General features: G+C 39.0%; 1 protein-coding gene across 3 annotated transcripts in view; it reads left to right on the top strand.

The window, feature by feature from the left end:
- Positions 1-868: 868 nt before the first annotated feature.
- The window catches only part of PRP40C (pre-mRNA-processing protein 40C), a 72,680-nt gene continuing 48,069 nt past the window's right edge, over positions 869-25,479 (top strand). For all 3 annotated transcript variants that reach the window (XR_016110194.1, XM_088979257.1, XM_088979256.1), the window contains exons 1-7: positions 869-1,206; positions 2,111-2,411; positions 2,547-2,696; positions 10,198-10,452; positions 12,229-12,856; positions 12,937-13,100; positions 23,084-23,121. Coding sequence is in view for 2 of the 3 variants with exons in the window: in XM_088979257.1 (XP_088835383.1) it covers positions 2,118-2,411; positions 2,547-2,696; positions 10,198-10,452; positions 12,229-12,856; positions 12,937-13,100; positions 23,084-23,121 (1,529 nt within the window). In the remaining variant the exon portion in view is untranslated. The remainder of the gene's footprint in view (positions 1,207-2,110; positions 2,412-2,546; positions 2,697-10,197; positions 10,453-12,228; positions 12,857-12,936; positions 13,101-23,083; positions 23,122-25,479) is intronic.

Raw genomic sequence — 25,479 nt, 5'->3', positions numbered from 1 at the left:
ACCCAAAGGACATTTTTATCATTTTTCAAATGTCACTTAATAATAAGTTAACTATTGATTAATGACAGGTATTAATTGTCATACTTTGAAAGTTCGAATATTGAATTGTCACATTTTAAAGTTCAAAAAACAAAATAACACTAAATACAAGGTACTAATTGACAATTTTTACTATTATTTTTATAGATAGAAGAACAATATCAGTACTTTTGATGATATTTATTTACCATGATCTTTATCTTGTATTGGAATCGTAGGGGGGAACTTCGAGGAACCGGGGATCGTGGTCGTGGAGGAAGCTGAGTTAAATGACATTCTACAGGGAATCCATTATGTTGCTAACTTCTTGAAAGGCCATATTTTGATGGATTCAGTTGATGTGATTCGAGTTTTGCAATAACATAAGATCAAGCGCTCTTTTTTTTTTTTTTTTTTGTTTTGTATTGTAAATAGGAAATATAATAACCCCAGCAAGCAAAGTCTACCTATATTTGTATCTATAATGTATAAAAAAGATGCATAAACCTCTCAATTATAAAGTTGCTTGAATATCACTTTGGATCGTCCATGCTTGGACTTGCCAATAAATCCCAGCGAGTTCGTATAATTTTTTGCCACGTCATGCGTTATCGCTTGACCGGCAGTCCTAATAATACAATAAAATTTTTTGTTAGTTAAAAAAACTAGCTCTAATAATACAATAAAATTACCAAAAGGCAAAAAACTACGTACAAACTGGCTACGTTAACGACGCAGGGGCAGAGCATTTCACCACAAACCGGCAAGTCCTGAAACATGAAATCCTCCACACTTCTGGGGCATTTTCGTCCATTGACATGTTACTTTCGCTTCCGTTAAGCGTCTTAGCGGCTGTGCCTCAAAATTGTGTATACTCGAAGGGGGGTTTTGTATGAGTCTAAACGCAGACGATCCGGAGTGCTTTATGGTCCATTGCCATCTCGGTAGAGAAAGCAAAACCCTAACCAGTCCGAGTTTTAACTTCGAAAAGTCGAGCTGACGAGGAGAGAAAACTTCGATCGTCGGAAGATAATGGTTAAAAGAGTTGAAGATTGACACAAACTGACCTAGATTCAAAAAACAAACTCCATTGAAGTATTTTCCTGGAAATTGTTTACGGATTGAAGCTCATCTGCTGCAAAATTAGATTGAACTGAAACTCCTTCTCTGAATACTCTTCCATACCAGGCATGTATTCTATTTCTTCTTCTTCTTCTTCTGAAACGAAAACTGGCCGTCGCCTGTCTTATTCTTTTAAACGAAAAAAGGGGCTTCGCCCCATCTTCAAACTCTCTCTTTCTCTCTCTCTCTCTCCGCTTATTTGCCTACTCATCTTTACACCTGGTTGCAGGTTAGAGAAAAATTGGAGTTTGTCTGTTCAATTAAATGGTTCTATTGCTTATGTTTTTGCTCTATGCTTCAGTTATTGTCATTTCTTCTTTCTTTCATTTATTTTCTTGGAGCAGTCAGTGTTATGGTTTATTGTTTTATTCTGTAACGTTATACTCTGTATAAGCTTGGTTTTATTTTAGTGTAACTTAACCTTTTTAAGCTTTGGTGCAAGCAACGAGTGGAATGAATGTTTTGAAAATCTTCACATTTTACAGACGCTTGCGGAAATCGATACTTTGCTTATGATTGACGAATTTTTGTTATTATTTCGTTTGCTTCGTAACTTTTAATGTTCACAAATTATTAAACCTGCATCGTTGATTCTGAATTGGACGCTTCTATACAAATCTCGATAAGCAAATATATAATCATATTAAACCACTGCATTATGTTGAAGAATCGGGGGTCTACAGTCAGGGATGCTTAAGGTTAGAGGACATAGTCGATTTTCCCTGTCTTTTTTCTTGGTGCTGCTGATGGTCTCCCAATCTCATTCTCGGTGTAGACTTCCTGGCTTATACTAATATTTCCAAGGTTTTACTACAATTTCAGATTATTTTTCTTACTTTGATAGTTTGTTTCTTTGTCTTTGAAATTTATTTCTCATGTTCACCATTTCTTTTTTATGTGAACATGGCACTGTATTTGGCTTAATACTCTGTGCATTGGATTCTTATCTCGTTATCTCTATATTTAGCAGATAAGTAATGTCCTCATCACAGGAGCTGCAGTCTTCAGCTTCTGGGATAACAGCTCAAGCCTCTGGTTTAGGACAAGCTACAGGCCCTTCAAATCCAACTGTTGCCTCCCCAGCCCCAGTTTCGGGCTCATCAAATCCAAAGGGTCCAAGTGGTACCACAAATGAACCAGCACAAGAATCCATCAGAGCAAAATTCATTACCGGACCAGGCTATGTTGTTCCTGCACCTTCATTCTCTTACAGTGTGATTCCTAAGCAAAACACTGCTTCTGGAAGCTCCTTGGAGAACTCATCTAGTCTTGTAAGTTTCCAGTTTTTTCATATCAGCAAAGTAAGAATTTATTGAAAACCTTCCAGTGTTTATCTCATCTTTTTGATTTATATAGATATTATCCCCCTCCGTTCCCCCATACAACTTTTTGTTTGTTTAATGCAGGCTTTAGTATCAAACCAACCAGCATCTGCAACAGCTTTTCAACCTTCAATCCCTGGCCAATCTTTATCAAGTGGACCAACTTTCTCATACAACATCATCTCACCTGCTAAGATAGGCTCCTCTGTTCAGCAGAAATTACAATCAAGCACCGTAAGACTTTGTACTAGTTTATAAGGTTTAAGATGCCAGTGTTAGTAGAAATGTTGGCCATCTAAATATAAGAAATATGCCTGAAGTGTCAGAAATGCTATACGAGAATATTATAAAAATTATAGACATGGTGGAAGCATTGTGAAATGTGCAAAAAATATTCAATGAATCTGATGCGTGTCCAAGAATCTGACTCAGCAAGATGAGAAAGCATGGGCTTGTAGACACGTCTATGGGAAAGTATAGACTACTAAAGTAATTCTATTTTTTTGAATTCTGACATTTTACCTACAAAAAATGTTGTCTTTGTTACCAAGTGACATTTGATATCAAAACCAATACTTTTAGATTATTATGTTGTTCTAACTAGGCCTGTTCATGGGCCGGGCTCAGGCTTGGCTTTTGCCAAAATCTGGGTCAGGCCTGAAGCTTGGCCTGTGAACAGGTCTAGTTCCAACCCACCAAACAAAGCCAAGAAACTAAGGGTAATACAAAATAACATGCTGCAAAATTGTCCTGTGGACCTTTTAAGTGTTAAAACTATATAAGAGTAGGCTGAAGCAAAATTTGAACTAAAAAATTTAAAAACAATTACTGATAAAAAAGTAAAAATAATTCTAATCTATCAACCAGATAATCAATTACACAAAAAAAAAAAGGTTTTAACATCACACCCCAAAAAGATTTTGAGATGGTTCAAAGTTGTCAGTCTCCATTACTTGGCCATTAATACAGCTGCTCCATGTATCTACAATACTGTTTTCAACCCATCATGTTATAACACCACCTTGTATATTCCACATAGCGCTAGTAGTTTCACTTGGGAGTATGTTGATTCCAATAATATTTCGTGTTGGTATCCATGGAAATCAACACGTGTTCTGGAACTATTCGGAGATATGTTGACATTTTAAACATGTAAAGTAAAATCTGAGCATTATCAACCAATTAAACAGCAGTATGCAAAATGGGAAATAACTGCCATTTTGATTGCATCTAGGAGATATCCCTTACCTGATTTTTTTGATGAATGAACCTTACCTGATTTTTAATTGATTGGATTATCCTAACCAATGCAATCTATGCATTCTTGATTCTTCTCAATGGTTCAGAAGTATATCTGGTGTCCCTGAAACCAAGTGAAAGATTGGGCACTTAGGATCATCAATCAGCTCATTGCTTAGCAAACTTGGTAGGTAGATCCCATCAAGTAGTAGGTTCAGTTCTTTTCTTTGTGCATTATCATAACTACCGAGATAGTGCAAGTGGATATGGGGGTGCTTGAGTACTTGTCAGTATTCACTGTTAATGAATGGCATAGTGGTAGACTTCTTTCCAGCTAAGCGTGGGATAAGACAAGGAGATCATCTTTCCCCCTTTCTTTTCATACTTAGGGTTAGTGTGAGGTTGGAGAGTGGGAAGTGAAGATGTACCCATTACCCATTTACAATTTGCAGATGATACTATTCTTTTTTGTGAAGGAGACAACTTGGATTGGGTAAGGAATTTAAAACTATCAATGCAGCTGTTTGAAAGGATGTCAAATTTAAGGATAAATTTTGAAAAGAGCTGCTTAGCTGGGATAAATATAGAGGATGGGGAGTTTGGCAGAGTGTGCACGTATTTTAGGTTGCAGTTTTGTGTCATGGCCTCTGACCTATCTGGGATTGTCCCTTGGAGCAAATCCAAAAGAAGTGGGTTTTTGGAATCCAGTATTAGAAAGGTTCTGTAGAAAGTTGGCTAGTTGGAAGAAGGGATATTTGTCTCTAGGTGGCAGAATTACTTCGATTAAATCAACACTAGCTAACTTGTCTATTACATGCCAATTTTTAAGGTTTTAGAAAGTGTGAGCAAGAAATTAGAGGTAATGGTGAGGGATTTTAAGGGGCTAGGGGAGGAAAGGAGAGATCACAAGATAAGCTGAAGTGGTGTGTAGGGATAAGTAAGTAGGGGGTTTGGCCCATAGTGATTTGCAAGGAAGAGAGAAGGAGTGGAGGATTTGCTCCTTTTAGATTTGAAAATATGTGGTTACTCTATCCCGGGTTTACAAATAGGGTAAGGGAGTGGTGGAATGGGAGGGGATGGGATTTCATAAGAAGCTACAATTCTTGAAAGCTAAGATCAAGGAATGGAATATCTTGGAGTATGGGAGGCTAGAAAAAAGGAAGAGAACTATGATGGACAGAATTGAAAGCCTTGACTTTAAAGAAGAAATGGGAGAATTTGGAGAGGGGGACAATGAACTAAGAAGAGACTTGAGAAGATAGTTAGAGGATTGCCTACATAAGGAGGAAGTTAGCTGGAGGCAAAAATCTAGGTGTAAATGGTTGCAAGAGGGGGACAAAAATACTAGGTACTTTCACTCTTTGGCAGATGGACGGAGAAGGAGAAATTTCATTTCCAAACTGGTTGTGGATGGAATTGAGTTAACTCAGCAAGAGGAGATAACTGGGGCATGTATAGAACATTTTAAATCCATTCTAAGAAGGCCCGTAAGTGGAAGGATTGGACTGGCCAGATGTAGGGGGGGATAACGGGAGAAGTTTGGAGAGGGGGTTTGACTTGGAAGAGATTAAGGAAGCTGCATTTTCTATGGATAGAACAAAAGCTCCAGGGTCGGATGGTTTTACAATGGATTTCTATCAGGATTGTTGGGATATTCTGAAAGAGGACCTTCTACGGGTGTTTGAGGAGTTTCATAGGAGAGGAAATATTAATCGAGGGGTGAACTCCACTTTCATTGCTCTGATCCCCAGAAAGAAAGAAGCCTTACACCCAAGGGACTTCAGACCAATTAGTCTGGTTAATAGCCTGCACAGAATCATTGCAAAGGTGTTATCTTTGAGACTGAAGAAGGTATTGCTAGACTTAATTGAACAAAATCAGGGTGCCTTTGTGAGTGGAAGACAGATTACAGATCAAATTCTCATTGCCAATGAGAGTGTGGAGAGTTCCAAGTAGGATAAAAAGAAGGGGGTGGTTTGTAAATTGGATTTGGAGAAGGCATATGACATGGTTGATTGGGAATTTTTGAGGAAAGTCATGACCAAATTGGGGTTTGGGGCTAGATGGTGTAAATGGATCATGTGGTGTGTTTGGAACTGTCATTACTCAATACTAGTGAATGGGATAGTGGTAGATTTTTTCCCAGCCACTATAGGTATAGGACAGGGTGACCCCCTATCCCCTTTTCTGCTCTTACTTGTTGCTGATGTGCTGGGAAGGTTGATTCACAAAGCAGACTCTAGGGGCCTCGTTAGAGGATGGAGGGTTGGTAGGGAGGACATCCCACTCACTCAATTTGTTGATGATACAATCTTGTTTTGTGAAGGAGGTAATGTGAGGTTCATTAGGAATTTGAAATTAGTGGTTCAACTTTTTGAGCAAATGTCAAACTTGAAAGTGAACTTTGGGAAAAGTTGTGTAGTGGGTGTGAATATGGAGGAGAGAGAGGTTAGGGGGAATGCAAAAGTGCTTGGGTGTGAAGTATCAGATTGGCCTTTGAGTTATTTAGGTTTGCCCCTAGGTGATAATCCCAAGAGAGAGAGCTTTTGGAGCCCGACGGTGGAGAGATTTGAAAAAAAAGGCTTGCTTCTTGGAAAAAGAATTATCTCTCCCTTGGTGGAAGGACTACACTGATCAAGGCCATGCTAGCAAACTTACCCATTTATTTCCTTTCAATGTTCAAAATTCCAATGAAGGTTCCTAGTAGGCTGGAGAGATTAATGTGAGATTTCCTTTGGGAGCCGGGAGAGGAGATGAGGGACCATAAAGTTACCTGGAAAATGGTGACAAAGAGTAAAGCTTGTGGAGGTTTGGGGCTCGGGAATATCGGGAAAAGGAACTCGGTCCTCTTGGGAAAGTCGTTGTGGAGGTTTCCTTTAGAGCAGGAAAGGCTATGGGCTAGAATAGTGGCAAACATACATGGGATGGAGAAGAATGGGTGGGATGCTGGAATCAGAGCAAGGTCCACAAGCAATTCACTTTGGAAAGCCATTCATGATTTGCTTCTAGTTTTCTCCCCACTTGTCAGGTATGATTTCAATTCTGGCACTTGCATAAAATTCTGGGAACAAACATGGTTGGGGAATGTTCCACTTAAGGACCAGTTTCCTTCCTTGTATGCCCTCTCTGAGTTTAAAAATAAGCCAATTTCTTTTTTCAGCACCTCTTCCTCCTCCAGTTCTGGGTTTGGGTGGAACCTGGGATTGGGGAGGGCTGTGAGGGACTTTGACTTCCACATTGTCTTGAGCCTTTTTGACCTTCTTGAATGTCTCCATTGACTCCTCTAAGGTGGACTCTAGAACTTGGACCCCGACCCCCACTGGCTCTTTTTCCTGTGCTTCCTTTTTCAAAGTCTTATGTCAGTCCACCAGTCCTGCAACCTCCCCTTTCCCGGTTAATGAGGTTTGGTGCAGATCAGTTCCTCCTAGGGTTTATATTTTTTGTTGGGAAGCCTATCTGGAAAGATTCAACATTGGTGATTTGCTTCAAAAGAAGAGACCCAATACATGCTTATCACCTCATTGGTGTGTTCTATGCAAAGCGGATGGGGAGACTGGTTTTCACTTACTGGTGTCGTGCAAATTTGCAAAGTTAATTTGTGAATGGTTTTTTTACTCTCTTTAGGTGCAGGTTGAACCCTCCATCAGATTTGCAGAGCCTATTTTCTCCTTCTTTGTTCAGGTGGCGTGTGAAAAGGGGAAGGACTATGTGGAGAGGACTGAGGGCTGTAGTATGCTGGTCTCTATGGGAAGAAAGAAATCTTAGAATCTTCTCGGATGAAGAGAGAGGGGCTGAAGAATTGAGGGTTGTGATCCATATCAGGGCTGTATAGTGGCTGAAATCTCTAGAGCTATTCACAGGCTACATAGTGGATGACATGTTGAGGAAGTGGGGTGAGATTGCAAGCTGTATGAAGTCAAAATCAGTTGTGAAGGTGTCTTGGACACCCCCACCTGCTAGATTCCTAAAATTGAACTTTGATGGGAGTTGTAGGGGAATCCTGGACAATCAGGGATTGGGGGTGTTTTTAGGGATGAGAACAGGGTCATTTCAGCCATGTTCTCAGGTCCAATTGGAGTGGGGGATTCTTTTAGATCTGAGATCTTGGCAGTTATGGAAGGAGTTCAGAAAGCTAAGGAGATGGACATCAGAAAACTCATAATTGAAGGGGACTCGGAGGTGGTGATAGGGTGGCTGAGGAAAGACAACTGTGGATTATGGAAGTACAGCAATGAGAGAAGAAAGTTCAAGTGGCTGGTGCGGGAAATGGAAATCAGGATGATTTGGAGATGGATATCAGAAAACTCATAATTGAAGGGGACTTGGAGGTGGTGATAGGGTGGCTGAGGAATGACAACTGTGGATTATGGAAGTACAGCAATGAGAGAAGAAAGTTCAAGTGGCTGGTGCGGGAAATGGAAATCAGGATGAGTTGGGTTAAAAGAACAGCTAACTCTATAGCTGATGGGCTAGCTAAACAGGGGATAGAAAGGGATGTAATGTTTTGGGCTAAGTTGTAACTAAATTGCTTCTTTTTTCCTTTTCTTTCTTTGAGGACTTAAGTTGTTTTTGGAAGATAAAGAGTGTTTATCTTCCTTGCTGTAACTATTCTTGTGGTATTTTAATAAAATTGCTGAAGTTGTTATTGATCAAAAACAAAAAAAGGAATAAATACAACTTTGTTAGGGAAGTGGCTTTGGATGTTGCCTCAGGATAGGGACAAACTGTGGACAAAGGTGATAGTGAAGCGAGTATCCGTAGGCTCTTGGACAATGGATGGGATGCTGGTATAATGCCTAGTGCAATTCTACGTTTATTCATTCCTTTTATCTTATACCACCTTTGTAATGCTAACAATATTAAATTTTGGGAACACAATTGGTTAGGAGCCTCCCCTTTGAAGGACCAATATCCCTCTCTCTTTGCCTTACAAAGCTTTAAGGATGAGCCAATTTCTAAGATAATTGTTCAATCTCCATTTTTAAATAATGGGGTTAATTGGGATTGGATTTCTGGAGGGGTATTCGAGACTCAGAACTTCAGTGTGTTCTTAGCCTGTTACAATTATTGGAAGGAGTCTTCCTTGAACCTTCAAGGCTTGATAACCGAGTCTGGACTTGTACCTCATCGGGGTCCTTCTCGTATGCCTCCTTCAAAACCTTGTTACAACCCTCCACTAGTGGTCTGCCTTCTTTTCCAGTGAAAGAGGTGTGCTGCAAAGCTATCTCACTAAGGATTGTTGCCTTTTGTTGGGAAGTTGTACATGGAAAGATTAACACCCTTGATATACTTCAAAGAAAGTGGCCAAATGGTGTTTATTCCCTCATTGGTGTGCATCATGTAAGGCTGATGGTGAGAGTTGCTTTCACTTTTTTATCTCTTATTCCGTTATTACTCCTATTTGGGGTTGGTGCTTTTCCTTCTTTGGGTGTAGGTGGACAATTACCTTTGGTTGGTCAACAAAGAAAGGGAGAATAATGTGGATATGCATAAGAGCTGCTGTTATGTGGACGGTTTGAGAGGAAAGGAATGCAAGTATCTTCTTAGAAAAAGAAAAACATAAAGATGATATCATTGAAACTTTTAAGATTAAAGTGGTGCTCCTTGGCAGCCTTCTCTCATGTGTCAACAGCTGATTCAGTAAGAAGTTGGAAGGAAGTGGCCGATTCTTCTGTACAAAGTCAGTCATTAATCATCTTTGGTCACCACTGACTAGAGACTTTGAAGCTTAATTTTGATGGTAGAAGTTTGGGAATCCTGGACTATCAAGTATTGGAGGTGTATTTAGAGACGAGGAGGGTAAAATTATTGATATGTTCTCGGGGCCAGTTGGGGAGGGAGACTCTCTGAGAGCAGAAGTGTTGGTAGTAGTGGAAGTCATTCAAAGGGAAAAACTAATGAACATTTGCAAGCTATTTGTGGAGGCAGACTCTAAACTGGTGATTTTCTGGTTACAAGAGGGGGGGGGGTGAACATGTGGCTCTTTAATAATGAGGGGAAGAAAATCAGGTGGTGGCTAACCAGAGATATGAATATAAATGTTGGGTGGGTTAAGAGAACTGCTAATTCTATAGCAGATGCTTTAGCCAAACAAGGGATGGGGAGAGATTCTCTGTTCTGGGCACAATTGAAAGGGAGTTGGATGTGTTGGGGGAGAGATAAGAGGTTTTATCTCTCACAGTCCTTGTCTGTATTGAATGTCTTGTACATTTTCTTCCTACTTTAATTAATAAAATGCTTGAGTTATTGATAAAAAAAACTACTGTTTCATCATTATACTGTTGTTGCATTCTATCCTGATAAGCATCTTATATACCTTCTTCATCTTGTGTGTTACTCATTTTTTTTCCTGTCAGATCATCAATCTCCTCTTGGTGCTTTTTTCATTCCTTAGTTTTCAGCTTCTTGGTTTTATACTTGTTTATTTATTTTGTGCTTTGTCCTTTTTATCTTTTTTCTGCACTTGATATATAATCATTGTTTTGTTGCATCTTAGGATGTTGGTTCAGGACCTTTAGGTCATTCACAAGTTGGAAATGGTACTTCATCAACCACCGCAGCATCCTTGCAACCTCCAGTTCCAGGGCAACCTGGACATCCTAATACTTTTGGTCCTGGAACTGGTGCACAATTCATGGCATCTCAGGGCCCTTCACCTGTCTCTGTTCCAAAGGGAGCACCATCTATTGCAACAAGCTTTTCCTTCAATAGGATACCACAGATGGCACAGAAAGATCTATCGTCGAATTCGGTAAGACTTTTAATTGCATATATGCTTGATGCATGTGAGACTTGATAACCTTTGAACCTAGTTCTCATGCTTTTTGTACTGAATACTTACTTAACTGGCCTATAATCTTGAACAAATTTAAGAAAGATTTAGCCTTAGGCTGAATGCAGATTGGCCATTATAAAGTTTGCCTTTATATTCAAACATGTTATGGTTCAACTTGGCTAAGTAATAAAGAATCAAATGTTAAAAGGTTGTTATCTACTGCTCCGAGTGTGAGTTGACCAATATCTATCTATTTATTTGGGTAGGAGAGTACTGATAAGGTTTTAAAATTCAGTTTTAATGAAAAAATTACTCCATATGGAAGTGGGATTAATTTGTGGAAGTTTATGGAACTTCACAGAAACATTTTAAAATTATGAAAATGATGAAAGGCTAAGCAAATGTTGGATATCTATGAAAAACCTTTAGAAAATACAAAATAAACATCAATACACACTTAGGACTTGTTATAGAAGCAGCACAGCTATTTAAAATAGGAAACAAAAAATACAGAAAGTGATGCATCATGCATGTCCTTGTACATGTATGATAGTTTTAATATGAACAAGAAATCCTTTCATTCAAGGGGGAATTGAACAAAGGGGGCACAGTACACAACTTATGGCTGAACGAAGACAAATAATGATATGTCTATAACTGCACTCCTGGGCCTGGAATCTCATATAGATTTACATATCTTTACCCCTCCCTTTGCAAGTGAGTTAGCAAGGGCATTGTAAATCAGTCAACTACACAATCTAATTGACACTTGGAACTTTTGCTGGCTACCTTTTCTTTTCTGACTTCCATTTTGCTAACTGTGAATGCTATAACCTTCATTGGTTAAGAAAAGATACTAAAATGAAAAAGAGTATATTAATCTCATTCAAAATTTGAATTATTCTTGGAAGACTGGGTGTTGATTTGAGTCGTTGGAGGAAGGAGAATGATTGGGTTGAAAAGGGTGATGTTTTGGTGATTCCAAAAAGAAACTCAGAGCTTCAAGTCTAACGTTGTTCATGTTACAAAGGTTTTTTGAGACAGAAAGATGGTCTGGTAGGAGCAGGGCCTACTAACAAATACAAAAGAATTTATAAAAGAAGAGAAGCAAAATCTAGAAATTTTTGTTATGATAACCCCCAAGTGGAGAAGTGATCTCTGCAGGTTGGAGATGGGAATGAGTTTCATCCCTCTAACCCCCAAGATGATGGTCTGAAGAAGAAGGTTGGCTTGGTAGAGAAGATGGTTTGTTTGGATGAAAATAAAAGCCTTGAGATTTCTTCCAATGTGGTGCCATAGGAGAAGAAAAAGAAGGGAAGTGTGGATTTGAAGAGGATAGTTGATAGTGAGGTGGAAATTGGCAAGTCCCTGGGCTTATTCTTTTTGGGAGGGGAGAGTTTTGCAAGGAAAGCTTTTGAAGCCTTTGAAAGGAAGAGGAAGGAAGAAAGTCTGAGAAAAGCTGGTGGTGCACTTGGAGGAGAAATTTGGGATGAGGAAGGAAGCCATGAAGAGTTTGGAGAGATTGAAGATTAATTGAGCTTCATTGTTGCAAAATTGCTTCTGATGTTTTAGTGGAAATTTGTTCTCTTTTGAGCTTTTCTTTGAGTTTTTGTCTTAGTTTGGGTGGGAGTCTTACTATGGTGTTATCTTAACACCTGTTTATTTGGTTCTATTCGTTTTTTGTTTCTTTAATAAAATTTTCCTTTTACTTATAAAAAAAATTGAATTATTCTATTCTTTGAATGGTTGCAGAGTGCCTCAGTTGCTGTTGCTCGAGAAGCTGGGACAGTATCTCCTGCATCTTCTAGTTCTGTTCCTGTATCGATGCCTTTTCATGTTTCTCCAAGTTCATTGGCTGCAGCTACGTCTCCTAACTTGTGTCCAGCAACATTGTGGATGCCTGTTGCACCATCTTTTGTTCCCCCTCCTGGAATGCCAATAACTCCTGGAACACCTGGACCCCCAGGGATAGCTCCTTCCGCATCATTGTCCTCTACGGTCACTGTTAATTCAGAGGCCATGGATTCTTCATCTTCTACATCTCTGAGACCCGTCGTTCCATCAACCGTCCAGCAGCAAATGCATTCTCCTTATCCTGCTCAGCCCAGCATGCCTCCACCTCCTCAGGGACTTTGGTTACCACCACAAATTGGTGGCTTGCAAAGGCCTCCTTTTCTACCATACCCTGGTGTCCTTCCTGGATCCTATCCTTTGCCCATGCGTGGCATGCCTCTTCCTTCTGTTCCTGTGCCCGATTCACAACCTCCTGGTATTTCTCCTTTGGGACCTCCCGGAGGAACCCCCTCATCTTCTGTGGGATCTGTTTATCTGCCGTTAAACACCACTGGGAAACAACCAGATTTACCCCCTCCAGGAACTGGTAAGTCAAGACTCCTAAGTAGGGTGAGGTAATAATGTTGGATTTGTTAATTCTGGACTAATCTTTTATGGTTTTTGCAGATCAGCATAAACATATTGATGACCTTGCTGACAAGGTTGGAGCTACTGTTAATGCCAAAGTGGATGCATGGACAGCCCACAAGACTGAGACAGGGGTTGTGTACTACTATAATGCTTTAACAGGAGAATCCACTTACGAGAGACCTTCAGAATTTCACGGGGAGGTAGTTGCAACTACGATTTAACATCTTTAGTTGTTTATGATTATTTATAACCATAGTTGCAGGATGATACGAGTACGACTTCTTTGTCTGCAGACTGCAGTCATATCTTTTATAATAAAATCCTTTTTTTTTTCAAAATATAAATACAAATTTCTTCCAAATTGAAATATCTAGAAATCCATTTCATATCCAGATGTCATCTATTTGCATCTAGCAAAAAATCTAGCAAACTGTACCACCTTTTTGCTATTAAGAAGTTCTGTGGTTAGTTCTTTTTATATATATATATATATATATATATATATAATGAATGTTTAGATGTAGGGAGGAAGACCTTGATGGACATATTTCTTTTGTTTTTGATAGTAAAGTGAAAATTATATTAAAGAAAAAAACAAGGTCTACAAAATTGGTGAAGGCTTTGCAGCCCAAGAGATTCACCCTAAGAACTAAAAGACCAAAAACATGAGACCCAACAACTTGGCAGCCAATTGCCTCAATCCTAAGGTAAACACCTATTACAAGCACCTAGATCCACCATTGAGCTTCAATATCCAACTACCAACCAAGCCGGACCTCCTAAAGCAACTCCCAGATGTGCTGATAGAAAAGCAACTCCCAGATGGTCTTTCAAGTCTTGACTGCCTCTGACTCATTGTGGCAGTTACAATTTTCATGCAATTCCATCCACCTAAGTGTAGCTTCAATGATTTATTTTCCACCTAAGGAAAACAAACCCAATGATTCAATCACTTCTACCTCACAAGCCAGTGAATCCACCACTTTGTCCATTAGGAAACTTGGAGATGTTATCAACCTCATGAAACTTAATGTTTGAGCCCTTGCTTGTATCCACCTCAGTAGGATCAAAGAAAGTGGAAGTTGTGGCTCCCTTTCTCCCCCAATTTCAACAGTACTGATTACTGAAGGAGGCAAACTCATCTTCCTTTGTCTTTGCATCTGATAGAGGAAATGCCTTATACGATTAGAGGATGTCTTTAGCAGAGTAGAGACCCTAACCTTTTGTCGATGGCTTGCACTAGGGCCACCACTCATTGACCAATAGCAATGGACTAGGTGTTGCCACTGTGGAAAGTGGGAACTACTTTAGTTGAGGTCCTTGAGGAGGGCACTGTTATTGAGATCTGATTGCTCACTTCGTTTGAGCCAAGAATGGTGGATTCAGAAGTTTGTAAGCCTTTGACTCCAAATGTTAAGGCCCAATTGGAAAGAGTACTTTCTTCCCTACTCCTTTAAAAATCATAGGGATGCCCCTATAACCTTGCAAAGACTTTGATTTTTTTTTTTCACCTTCTTAGTAGGCCCAACTCTGTACAAACCCCCTTTAACCTTGCAAAGACTTTTGAAACTTGGACTGTTCTAAGGGCATTCTGATTATCGAATTATCTTACAGTGTTAGGTTACTTCTTCAGATCAATCAGAGCCATTTTGATCATCATTGATTCTTCCCAACTCCCAAGACTACATTCCTCTCAGAAAGCTGAATTGGTGCCACCTCTTCCTCTCCTTTACAACCAGCCCCACCTCCAAGCAAATTTAGCTTCTTTTGATGACAAATTTAAGATGGATAGGAGGTAAGAAGCGTTTGGGGCTGTAGAGGTATAGGCTGGTCTTTTGTACCATTGTGAGAAGCTTCAGGAGGCATATTAACAACGTTGAGGAAGGAGGTGGTGGAGTCACTGGAAGAACTAATAAGTCGGTTCTCGTATCCTTAAAATTCAAGAACTTGGGTGGTGGCTTTACTTGTGTGTTGACGAACATTTATGGTTCAAATAGATATAGACAGAAAAATGAATTATGGGAGGAGCTTTGTGAAATCAGAGGTTTATGGAATGGACCTTGTTGCTTAGGTGGAGACTTCAATGTGGTCAGGTTTACCAGTGAGACAAACAACCCCAAACAGGTAGTCTATACTAGTTAGAGGAAATTTAATGAGTTCATTAAGGTTTGTGAGCTTAAGCAAATGCCTACTCAGTATTGCGTGTTCACTTGGTCCAACTTACAAGTCCCCCCTCAGCTGCTCAAAGTTGGATAGGTTCTTATTTAATATTGAATGGGAAGAACATTGGATAGGACTGTTGGCAAGAGCCTTACCACGAGTTACCTCTGACCACTGCCTAATTAGTATTGGAACTACAGATTTCTTGAGTGGCCCCAAACCTTTCAGGTTTGAAAACATATGGTTGACAACACACCCAGACTTTAATCATAAGGTGGAGGACTGGTGGGGAAAAGAAGTGAGGGGAGGGTTTCGGTAAGGTGTTAAATTTTATAGAAAATTACAAAGGCTTAAAACAAAGAGTGGAATAGAGAATATTTTGGAAGAATTGAGGAAAGGAAACTATTTGTAACCTCTTAAGTAGAGCAGTTGGATAATAAGAAGAGTTAAGGTTTGATAAGAGAGGAGGACAAGGTCTTGAGATGGTCTTTGAAAAAAGAATTGGAAGAAATTTTGCTAAGGGAAGAGAATGTTGGATGCAGAAATTGAGGCACCAATGAATCAAAGAGGGGGATGGCAATACTAAGTTTTTCCATGCACTTGCTAATGGCAGAAGAAGGAAAAATTTTGTGGGGAAATTAGAAGTGAATGGAGAAAATTGATTGATCAAGAAGAGATTGTCAACTGTTTTGTCAATCACTTTAAGTTTGTGTTTAAACGTCAAGATATTGTGGGAATATCTGTGGAAGGATTGGAATGATCTAGGCTGAACCGGGAGATGGCAAGAATGTTGGAAAGGAATTTTGATCTGGAAGAGATAAAGGGGTCAGTGTTCACAATGGATAGGTCAGAAATACCAGGACCAGATGGTTTCATTATGGCTTTTTCTTAAGATTGCTGGGAGATAATTAAAATCGCTTTTTGGATAGTTTTTGAGGAATTTGCAAGGGAACATTTCATAAACCCAGGGATTAATTTCACCTTTCTAGCATTAATTCCTAAGAAGGGAGATGCCATTCGATCGAGAGATTTCAGATCCATTAGCCTGGTTAATAGTTTCTATAAAATCGTGGCCAAAGTCTTGTCCTTAAGTTTAAAGTTGGCCCTCCCTGATTTGATAAGACGTTCCCAAGGCCATATATTAACTTTATTTAGGAAAGACAAATCACAAATCAAATTCTGGTAGCTAATGGGTGTGTGGAGGATTTGAAAAAAGGGGAGAAAAAGGTTTTGTGTGTAAGTTGGACTTGAAGAAAGCCTTTGACATGGTTGATTGGTCTTTTCTTTTGGACACCTTGAGAAGTTTTGGATTTGGAGAGAGGTGGTGTGGTTGGATGAAGGATGCTTGAAAACTTGTCATTACTCAGTCTTAGTTAATGGAGTGGTCAGAGACTTCTTTCCCGCAACCAGAGGATTGGGACAAGGCGGTCCTCTCTCCCCATTCTTATTTACCTTGGTGGCTGAGATTTTTAGTAAACTTATCTCAAAAGGCAATGTCTTGGGTCTTTTTAGAGGTTGGAGGGTGGGCAGAGAGAGTTCGGTAGTTACACACTTGCAGTTTGCTAATGATACAATAATTTTTTGTGAAGGTGTGAAACTGCGAATCCTCAAAAGGTAAGGAATTTAAAGTATATGATAAAATTGTTTGAATATATCTCTAAGTTTAAGATTAATTTTGAAAAGAGTTGTGTGGTGGGGATGAGTTTGGGGAGGAGGTGTCTAGGGTTGTTGAGACATTAGGTTGTTTTACCACTAGATGGCCGCTAAAATACCTAGTTTTGCCCTTGGGAGTCAACCCAAGGGAAGGAAACTTTTCGAGCCAAATTCTTGAAAGTTGTACTAAGAAATTGTCAACTTGGAAGAGGAACTATGCACCTCTAGGTGGTCGTATTACCTTGATGAAGTCTACTTTAGCAAACCTTCTAGTTTATTACCTTTCTATCTTTAAGTGCCCAATTCTTGAAAGTTGTACTAAGAAATTGTCAGCTTGGAAGAGGAACTATGTATATTTGGGTGGTCGTATTACCTTGATGAAGTCTACTTTAGCAAACCTTCTAGTTTATTACCTTTCAGTCTTTAAGTGCCACAAAGGGAGGTGTGGAATTGTAAAGTATAAAAGATCATGAGGGATTTCTTATGGGAGCTGAAGAAGGAAGAAAAGATCAATTGGTGAGATGGGAGGTAGTTTGTAAGAGTAAGGAACAAAGGGGCTTAGGTATAGGTATTATAGGGAAGAAGAATGCAACTCAGTTGGGTAAATGGTTGTGGATATGGCCATTAGAGAGGGAGAGGCTGTGAGACAAGGTTATAGGAAGTATTTATGGACACGAAGAGAATGGTTGGGATGTTGGAGTATTTTGGTGGGCTACTTTGAACCAATGTTTTTAAAGCGCAAGGGGCAATTTGCGCCCGAGGCGCAAGGCGTGTGCATTTTTGAAGAAAGGCGCAAAAATACAAAAAAATGCAAAAAAGTTAGAAAATTCAAAAAATACCAAAAATAAAAATATTAAACATAATATTAATAAAAAATATAAACTTAAATGTTAAAATAAATGCTTTAAAAAACCTATAATCTAATATTAAATTACATAAATATAACATGTGAAGTGTATTTAAATGAAAATTTAAAAATAAAATCAAACATATAAATATTTCTAAGCATGTAAAACCCACAATCTCTTTTTTTCCTCAATTGCATTTCTTTAAGTAGCTAATGTGATATAAGACATATTACATTCTTCATTCTACAAGCCGCCTTTGTGCCACGTCTCTCGAGGCAAGCCCAAGCAAGTCCATGTTAGGGTCTTAAATTCTTAATTCTCACACAAAAAATAATGATTTTATAATTTAATTGCCTTTTAAGAAGATCAATGATTTAAAAGGCGCGCCTAGGCACAAACGGGGCGCATTTTAGGGTAGGCGCCTCACCTAGGTCTTAGGTGCAACAATTTCGAAAGGGGCACGCTTGGTGTGCCTAGGCGTGTGCCTTTTAAAAATTTTACGCTTTTTTTGCATTTTTTTGAAACTATCGCCCCCGGACCCTGTGCCACTCACCTCGAGGCAAGCCGAAACAAGTCCATGTTAGGGTCTTAAATTCTTAGTTCTCACACAAAAAATAATGGTTTTATAATTTTGTTGCCTTTTAAGAAGATATCTGCTCTAGTTTGCTCGCTTTGCTCACTCACTGAAGCTTCGAGAACCCCCTATTTGGTAATGTTGTTCATTCATTCATCCTAATAAAATATCTTTTAAAAAAGCAATTAAAATTATAAAATCATTATTTTTTGTTTTAGAACTAAGAATCTAAGACCCTAATATGGACTTGTTTGGGTTTGCCTCTAGGGGCATGGCAGAAATGCGACTTGTAGAATCGGGATTGTAAATTGTTTTAAATCACATTAGCTACTTGAAGTAATGCAATTGAGGAAAAAAAGTGATTGTGGGCTTTACATGCTTGAAAATGTTTTATATGTTTGATTTTATTTTTAAATTTTCATTTGAATATGCTTTACATGATATGTTTATGTATTTTAATTTTTGATCATAGCTGTCAAGGCGCCTAGGCGAGTCTAGGCGACCACAGGGTGCTCAGTTGCCTAGGCGACTAGACGGGCACCTAGGCGATGGAATTTGAAAGTATAAAATATATACCCTACCCCTCTTAAGCTACTTTATTGTTTCTAGACGATGGAATTTGAAAGTATAAAATATATACCCCTACCCCTCTTAAGCTACTTTATTGGTTTTTTGTACTAACCAACATACCTGTACGCTAGCTATTAATGATAAAGTCATTAGAATAAAACATAAAATGCCATAGCTAGCATCCAGGCCAACAAAAATGGGGGATTGCAGATAAGAAGAGATTGAAAAATAAGGGGGCAGAGCTCCTGTTTCGTTCCCAACATAAGTTGTCCAAGAGGACGAAGTGGACTGTGTTTAAGGGGGTGGAGATCCTGTTTCAGGCTAAAAAAAATGGAGGAGGAGGATTGTTGAAAGTAAAAAAGAAGAAGTACCAGTCTGATTTTAGGAAGGCACATCAGGTGCACACCTAGATGCACCAGGTGTGCGCCTTTTGAAAAAGCTGCACTTAGGACCTTGGCGAGGCACATACCTTAAAATGTGCCTAGCCTCTGTGCCTAGTGACACCTTTTAAATCACTGCTTTGAATTCTCTGTGGAAGGCTATTAATGGCATTCTTCCCCTCTTCTTGAGCCTTATCAGGTGTGATGCTTGTACTGGAAATAGGGTTCTTTTTTGGGGAGAACCCTTAAGGACCTCTTTCCCTCTTTGTATTCCCTCTACCTCCTTAAAAACGAATCCATTCAGTGGTTTGGGTCTTTCTCCCAATCTTTTCTCTTAAGTTGGAATCTGGGTTTTGGAAGGGATCTGAGAGACTCTGAGCTAGACCAAGCCGGTCTGCTTCTTAAAACCCTTGGCCCGGGAAGTGTCTTTTGGGAAAATAAACACCTTGGACATCCAGCAAAAGAAAAGACCCAACCTTAGTATTTCCCCTAATTGGTTTATCCTTTGTAAAGCTAATGGAGAAAGCTGTTACCACATACTAATCTCTTGCCTTTTTGTTGTAACTTTGGGAGAAGATTTTTGGTCTTTTTGGTTACAGGTGGACGATGCCCTTGCAAATTGGGGACTCTTTGACCCTACAAGCTTTCGGTGGCCTAAGAGAAGAGGGAGAGTTTTATGAAGATGTGTTAGGGCTGCTTTTGTATGGATAGTTTGGGCGGAAAGAAATAACAGAGATTTCAATCATAAAGAGAGGGATGAGGATTCTGTTTGGGAGTGCTTGCTAAACAGGGTCAATAATTGGACTAAAAGAACTTATTTCACAATTCTCTTTAGCTGACTTGTGGAGAAATGGGAAGTGATTACAAACTCCTCTTCTACTAAGAACAAACCGGTTGTTGTTTGGAAGGCCCCTGAAGAGGGTTTTATCAAGCTAAACTTTGATGGTAGCAGCCTTGGCAATCCCGGGCCTTCTGGTATTGGAGGTGTGTTTAGTAATGCAGAGGGTCAGTTTGTCACCTTGTTTTCTGGTCCAATTGGAGTGGGAGATGTGGTTAGTGCAGAGGAGTTTGGTGAAGGAGCACAGCTGGCAAAAGATTTAAACTTCACGAGTTTGGTCAATAAAGGAGACTGTAAACTGGTAATTGGGTGGCTAAAAGAGCCAGAGACTGTAGCGTGGTCATATGGGGGGGTGATGAGAAGATTTAAGTGGCTAACCTCCAACTTAACAGTTAGAATTCGGTGGGAAAGGAGTTCAGCTAATGGGATGGCAGATCTTTTAGCCAAGCAAGGGGTGCGTAGGTATCAATTATTCTGGGCTCAGTTGTAATTTTGCTTTGTTTCTGAGGCAACATCTCACGCCTCTTTGTGGAACTCTATCATGTACCTTATGTTGGCTCATATTAATTATTCTTAATAAATCACTTCATTACTTACAGAAAAAAAGACAAATTTACCTTGAGTTGAGAGCAATTTCCTTGGAACCCAAACTGGAATTTCTATTATTCTTCAAAGGCATTGTATATCTTCTTCCAAAATTTTGAAACATTTTCCTAGCAAAATCCTCCCTCCAAGGATATGTAACTCCAAAGTTTACTTACCTCCATTTCTACCTCTACCACCTTTTCCAAATCAATTGTAATCTCAACTGGCTGAGTCTCATCCGTGATCACTTCCTCGCTTCTATATGCACCTAGTAAGAAACTTAATATAGAAAGATATACTGGTTGCATTTGGCTGGATCTGTCTCAGATAGGCATTTTACCATAGGCTATTACTCCTTTTAAGGAGGTAATCTAATAATGTGAACAAGTAATAAGGAAAGTGTGGTGGTGAGAAGCAGTGTAGAGGTTGAGTACAGAACAATGGCTCATACTACTTGTGAGCTGATGTGGTTGAAGCATTTCTTGACTGAAATTGGATTTCCTTTCACAAAGCATATGACAGTTTACTACGATGACCAAGCTGCTGTTTGTATTGCATCCCTGGGCCTGTTGTTCTGGGGAGGGGAGGATTTTGCGAGGAAAGCTTTTGAGCAGTTTGGTAAAGTTAGAAGGGAGGAGAAAAACAAAAGAGAGGAAAGTATTAAGAAGAATAGAGGTTGGGGCAAAGAAGAGGGTGAGGAAGAGGTGCTGGGTTGAGGACTTGTGAAGGGTTGAACCCCAAATTTTGTAAGAGAACTATGAAGAGGGGGTAAGGATGAATCAAGGGTAGTAGGAAAGGATGGACAGTTTGCGGTGGCTTCTTTTTTTCTATGCTGGATCCTTTGGATTGAAGGAAGTAGAAGATAGTTGGAAGATAAGTCAAAAGTTCTGAATTGCTTGTGATGATGGCGGACTGAGTATCAGTGCCTTTAGAATTGGATCGAAGTAGTTGATCAGATGTGGGGGAATATTTTTTGGAATGTCCTCAAAATTCAAGTTTGTAATACGGAACAATTTTCTGTTCTTTAGTATGTAGCTGTTTTGTATTGGTGAGGTGTAATCTTGTCACCTCTCGGATTGTATTTTCCTACTCTTCAACAAAAAGTCCAGTCTTCCATGTAGGAACCAAACATATTGATATAGGCTGTCATTTTGTAAGGGTGAAAGTCCTTAGTGTAGAGATGACTACTCCCTATGTGAAGACTGTAGATCAGTTTGCAAATTTATCCACAGATTCCCAATAAGAGTAGGATGGGTTATATATTTATAACAAGTTTGAGCTTTTACACATCTAGGCACCAACTTGAGGGGAAGTATTGATGTGTTAATATGGTCCCTTGTTATTTTGTTGAAGTGTTAGTGAGGTCTCATGTCATTTTATGTTAAAAGGTTTTGTATGGGTAGTTTTGACTTTTCTCTTGGTTAGTTGAGGACAATCCAGTCGTTATTTTTTACTTAAAAGAGACACTGATGCAATTGATCAATTATTACTAATCTATTTATACCCAGCCACCTGGTAGGTGTGAGATATGTTATTCATGCTCAGACATTAGGGAGTAGTGATCTCCTGTCTTGGCCTGGGGGGTGGGGGGAGTGTTACATTATGTCCATTCATTAGGAATATACTTAGGGAGGGGTGTTGTTGTCATAACACCTGTAAACTACAAGTTGGAAACAGATGGGAGATAAATTCTTAAAAGTAATTACTCTCCAACTTCTTTTTCTTATTTTCTTTTTTGATCGGTAACAAGGATGGCATTCATTCAATTTGGAAAAAAATCCATACAGTTCATGAAGAATTACATGGGAAAAAGTATAAACAGCTTATAGCTGACCATTGTTGTTCTATATAGATGATGATGATTTTAGTACAAATCCCTCCCTGGATCTGGCAAACCCCAGTCTGTATAATTTTTGTGCATCCCTTCCCTGGATGATGCATCCGCAAATCTATTTACAGAATGCACATGAATGAGTTGGTTCATGTTGGATAGAATTTGCAGGGTATTTCTAATAGTCCAAGGGTGTTCATCTTCTATAGTAATCCAGTCAATTATACTGTGGTTCATCATCTTTTATTCTATGTATCCACATGAATGAGGTGCTTTGATCACATTAAGAAATTATTAGACTGTGGTTCATCATCTTTTATCCTATGGTTGCTATGCTCTTTCATTATGAGAGGTTTTGTAAAACCATTTCTCTAACATACCGGCAGAGTTGGAAAACAGGAAGAAAACTGAATAACTGCGGTATGTGGCCTGAACTTTAAAGAGAAAGGAAGAATGAGACCAACTCTGACATATGTCATAATTTTACTCTTTCCCTAACTTTTTCAGTTTTCGTTTTTTCTTTTGTATTGTCCAAAAACATTTGTTTTTCATATTTACTTTCATTGGAAAAATTGTTTTTATTTTGTAGCTTGTAGTTTGATGTTCAGACCTGAAGTGTTTTAGAATACATCTTCCTGCTGTATTAAAATATGTAATTTTCTATTACTATATTGTTTGTCAACAACAAATTTTTTGAGTGATGCTTCTTTGATGACACATTATTTGTTGTACCTTTTATTGCAGCCAGATAAAGTCACTGTGCAACCAACTCCAGTTTCTTGGTAGGTTCAATGAGGCTTCCCTGTACCTTTGTATCCAATATTATTTTTGTCTTGTCAGAACTGTTCATGAGGTTACTTCTTTTACTTTCTTCAGTTGGCTTATATATCCTTTACAAAAAAAAAAAAAGAATCGCTAAATATAGTGTTTCACCTATCAATAAATAAATTCCTTTCTGCTATTATTTTCTTGACAGAGATGAACAAATCATGGTTTCGTCAAAATGTAATTTAAATTTTGTTTTTTAATGGTCTCTAGAAACTTGTGTTTGAATTGACAAATTTTGACATCACAGATATGCTACTGAGATAGGTCTTGAACTTATGACTGCATTGCAGCACTTGGGAAGTTACTCTATAGATGTTTCCTGGTTTCATCTTTACATCCTTTCATGTCACCATAAAGGAACCTATGCATGGTCTGGAATTTTATCAAAATTTTTCGATATTATAACTCATGGAGTTTCTTGATTGAGATGCTCAAAGTCTTTTGAGGAATTCTAGGAGACGAGTTTAAGCAACTCTTGGAATCATCACCCTACATAAATGGTGAATCCCATGAAAAGGCATTATAAAGAAAATTTCACAAGGGTCCCTCCATGTCTGTAGGGAGGTATCAATAAGTTACACAAACGTTGTTGTTTACTAGCATTCCTTATATGTTTTTTGATAGGTAACGGCTATTTTCTTGATAAAAAGTATGTTTATAAAGAAAAATGCACAAGGAAAAGGATAAGAAAACCTATGACACATAAAGACCCTTACTAATGTTGTCCCCTGGGAACAAAATAGAAAACTAATTATATTGAGCACGTAATTAGCACATTCCACTTGGTATTGATATTGAGTTGCTTATGTCCTTGAAGTCTATGGGAACAAGAGTCAATTTCATAATAAAGAAACTTATATCCTTGCATATTCTATGCATTGGTCTTGTTTTTCTTTCAAAAATCCTTCTATTTCTCTCCTTCCAAAGACCCCACAATCTTTCCAGAGGGGCTGTGCCCTTCTTCATTTTTTTTTTTTAATTTATGAAATCCTTATCACTTGAGCATAGCTTAGGCTAGGTGCCTGCTTTGACGACTAGGTGCCCCACTGTTGACTAGAATTGTGTAGACTCCGTGATGACTCTGGTTGGATACCATATTGCCTATAGTATCAAAACAGTAGGTATGCCTGTGGAGGTTGGTGTGCCCTGTATAGTACCTGAGATTTGTTGTCTAATTGGGGATGGGTTGAATCTTAAGGAGGATGCGAAAGCTAGAAATGGTGTTCAAATTTCACTTGAGAGGAGAGAATTTTCTTTTGAATTGAGAGTTCTTTAAGGGACTCGTCAAGGAATGTCTTGTGGAGTTCCACGTGTTATTCAATGAGGTTGGCATTGTATATGTGGGCAAATATGGAGGTAGGGAGACAGCTGTCAATGGGACTGGTAATTGGATAGGCTAGGGTTGAAGAGTGTCTAGGAGTAGGCCTGAAGAACCAAAGTACAACCCTTCTCTGGCTTGGTTGACTGACACGGAGCCAACCAATGGATGCTTCATCAGTGGATTGTACTGGATTGGCTCTAGTAGCCTGATCAATTAGCGTAGTGGTACCCAACCCAATCGAGGTGTCAGTTTAGTAGAAGCCCAAGATACTTAGAGGCTCACCAACTCACCTATGGGTTCATTGAAGGGTGTCATAGCAAGTAGGGGTCTTCATTCCTGTTGAAGAGGAGCAGTTAGCTGGTGTGCCAGAGGGGCATCATCGGCGTATGCAAGGGGCGGAGTTCAGAGATCAGTTCTCCCACTGATGGTGGTGTAGGATGAAGCCTTGGATGTATTGCTGATTGTAGCTTTAAGAAATAGACTCAGTGCAGTTGTGCGGCACATTCACATGTGATCAATGCTAAGCCATGGGATTAAGTTGCCTATTATGAATACATGTATGGTCTTAATACCACACTCTGGAATTCTGGTACTAGCGTTTATTTGTACTGAAAATGGAAGTAAATTTGTTTTCTCAACTGTTTTTGCATTCAAAGTTGGAGCCAAGTTTGCTTCATAAAATGGAAGTTAGTGTAAATTAGGTTTGTTCCAGCTGTTTTTTGGTAATCTGTTGGTTCTAGCATTGAGATTCATGTTCGATCCATTGGGTTAAGTCCTTGAGTAGTTTTGATGATATTTCCACAAATTACCTGCTTAGGAAGTGGAAGGAGGTAGCTGATTCTTCTCTTCCAAAAGCTGTTATCAGGCCGGTTTTGGTTTCACCTCCTAGTGAGTTTATTAAGATGAAATTTGATGGTAGTAGTGAGGGGAATCTGGGCCCAACAGGTATTGGAGGTGTTTTTTGAAATGAGGAGGGAGGAATAATTGCCCT

This window comes from Nelumbo lutea, chromosome 3 (genome assembly GCF_056320005.1).
Source record: "Nelumbo lutea isolate HS-2025 chromosome 3, American lotus-T2T, whole genome shotgun sequence".
Lineage (NCBI taxonomy): Eukaryota > Viridiplantae > Streptophyta > Magnoliopsida > Proteales > Nelumbonaceae > Nelumbo > Nelumbo lutea.
This window is presented reverse-complemented; position numbering and strand designations above follow the sequence as displayed.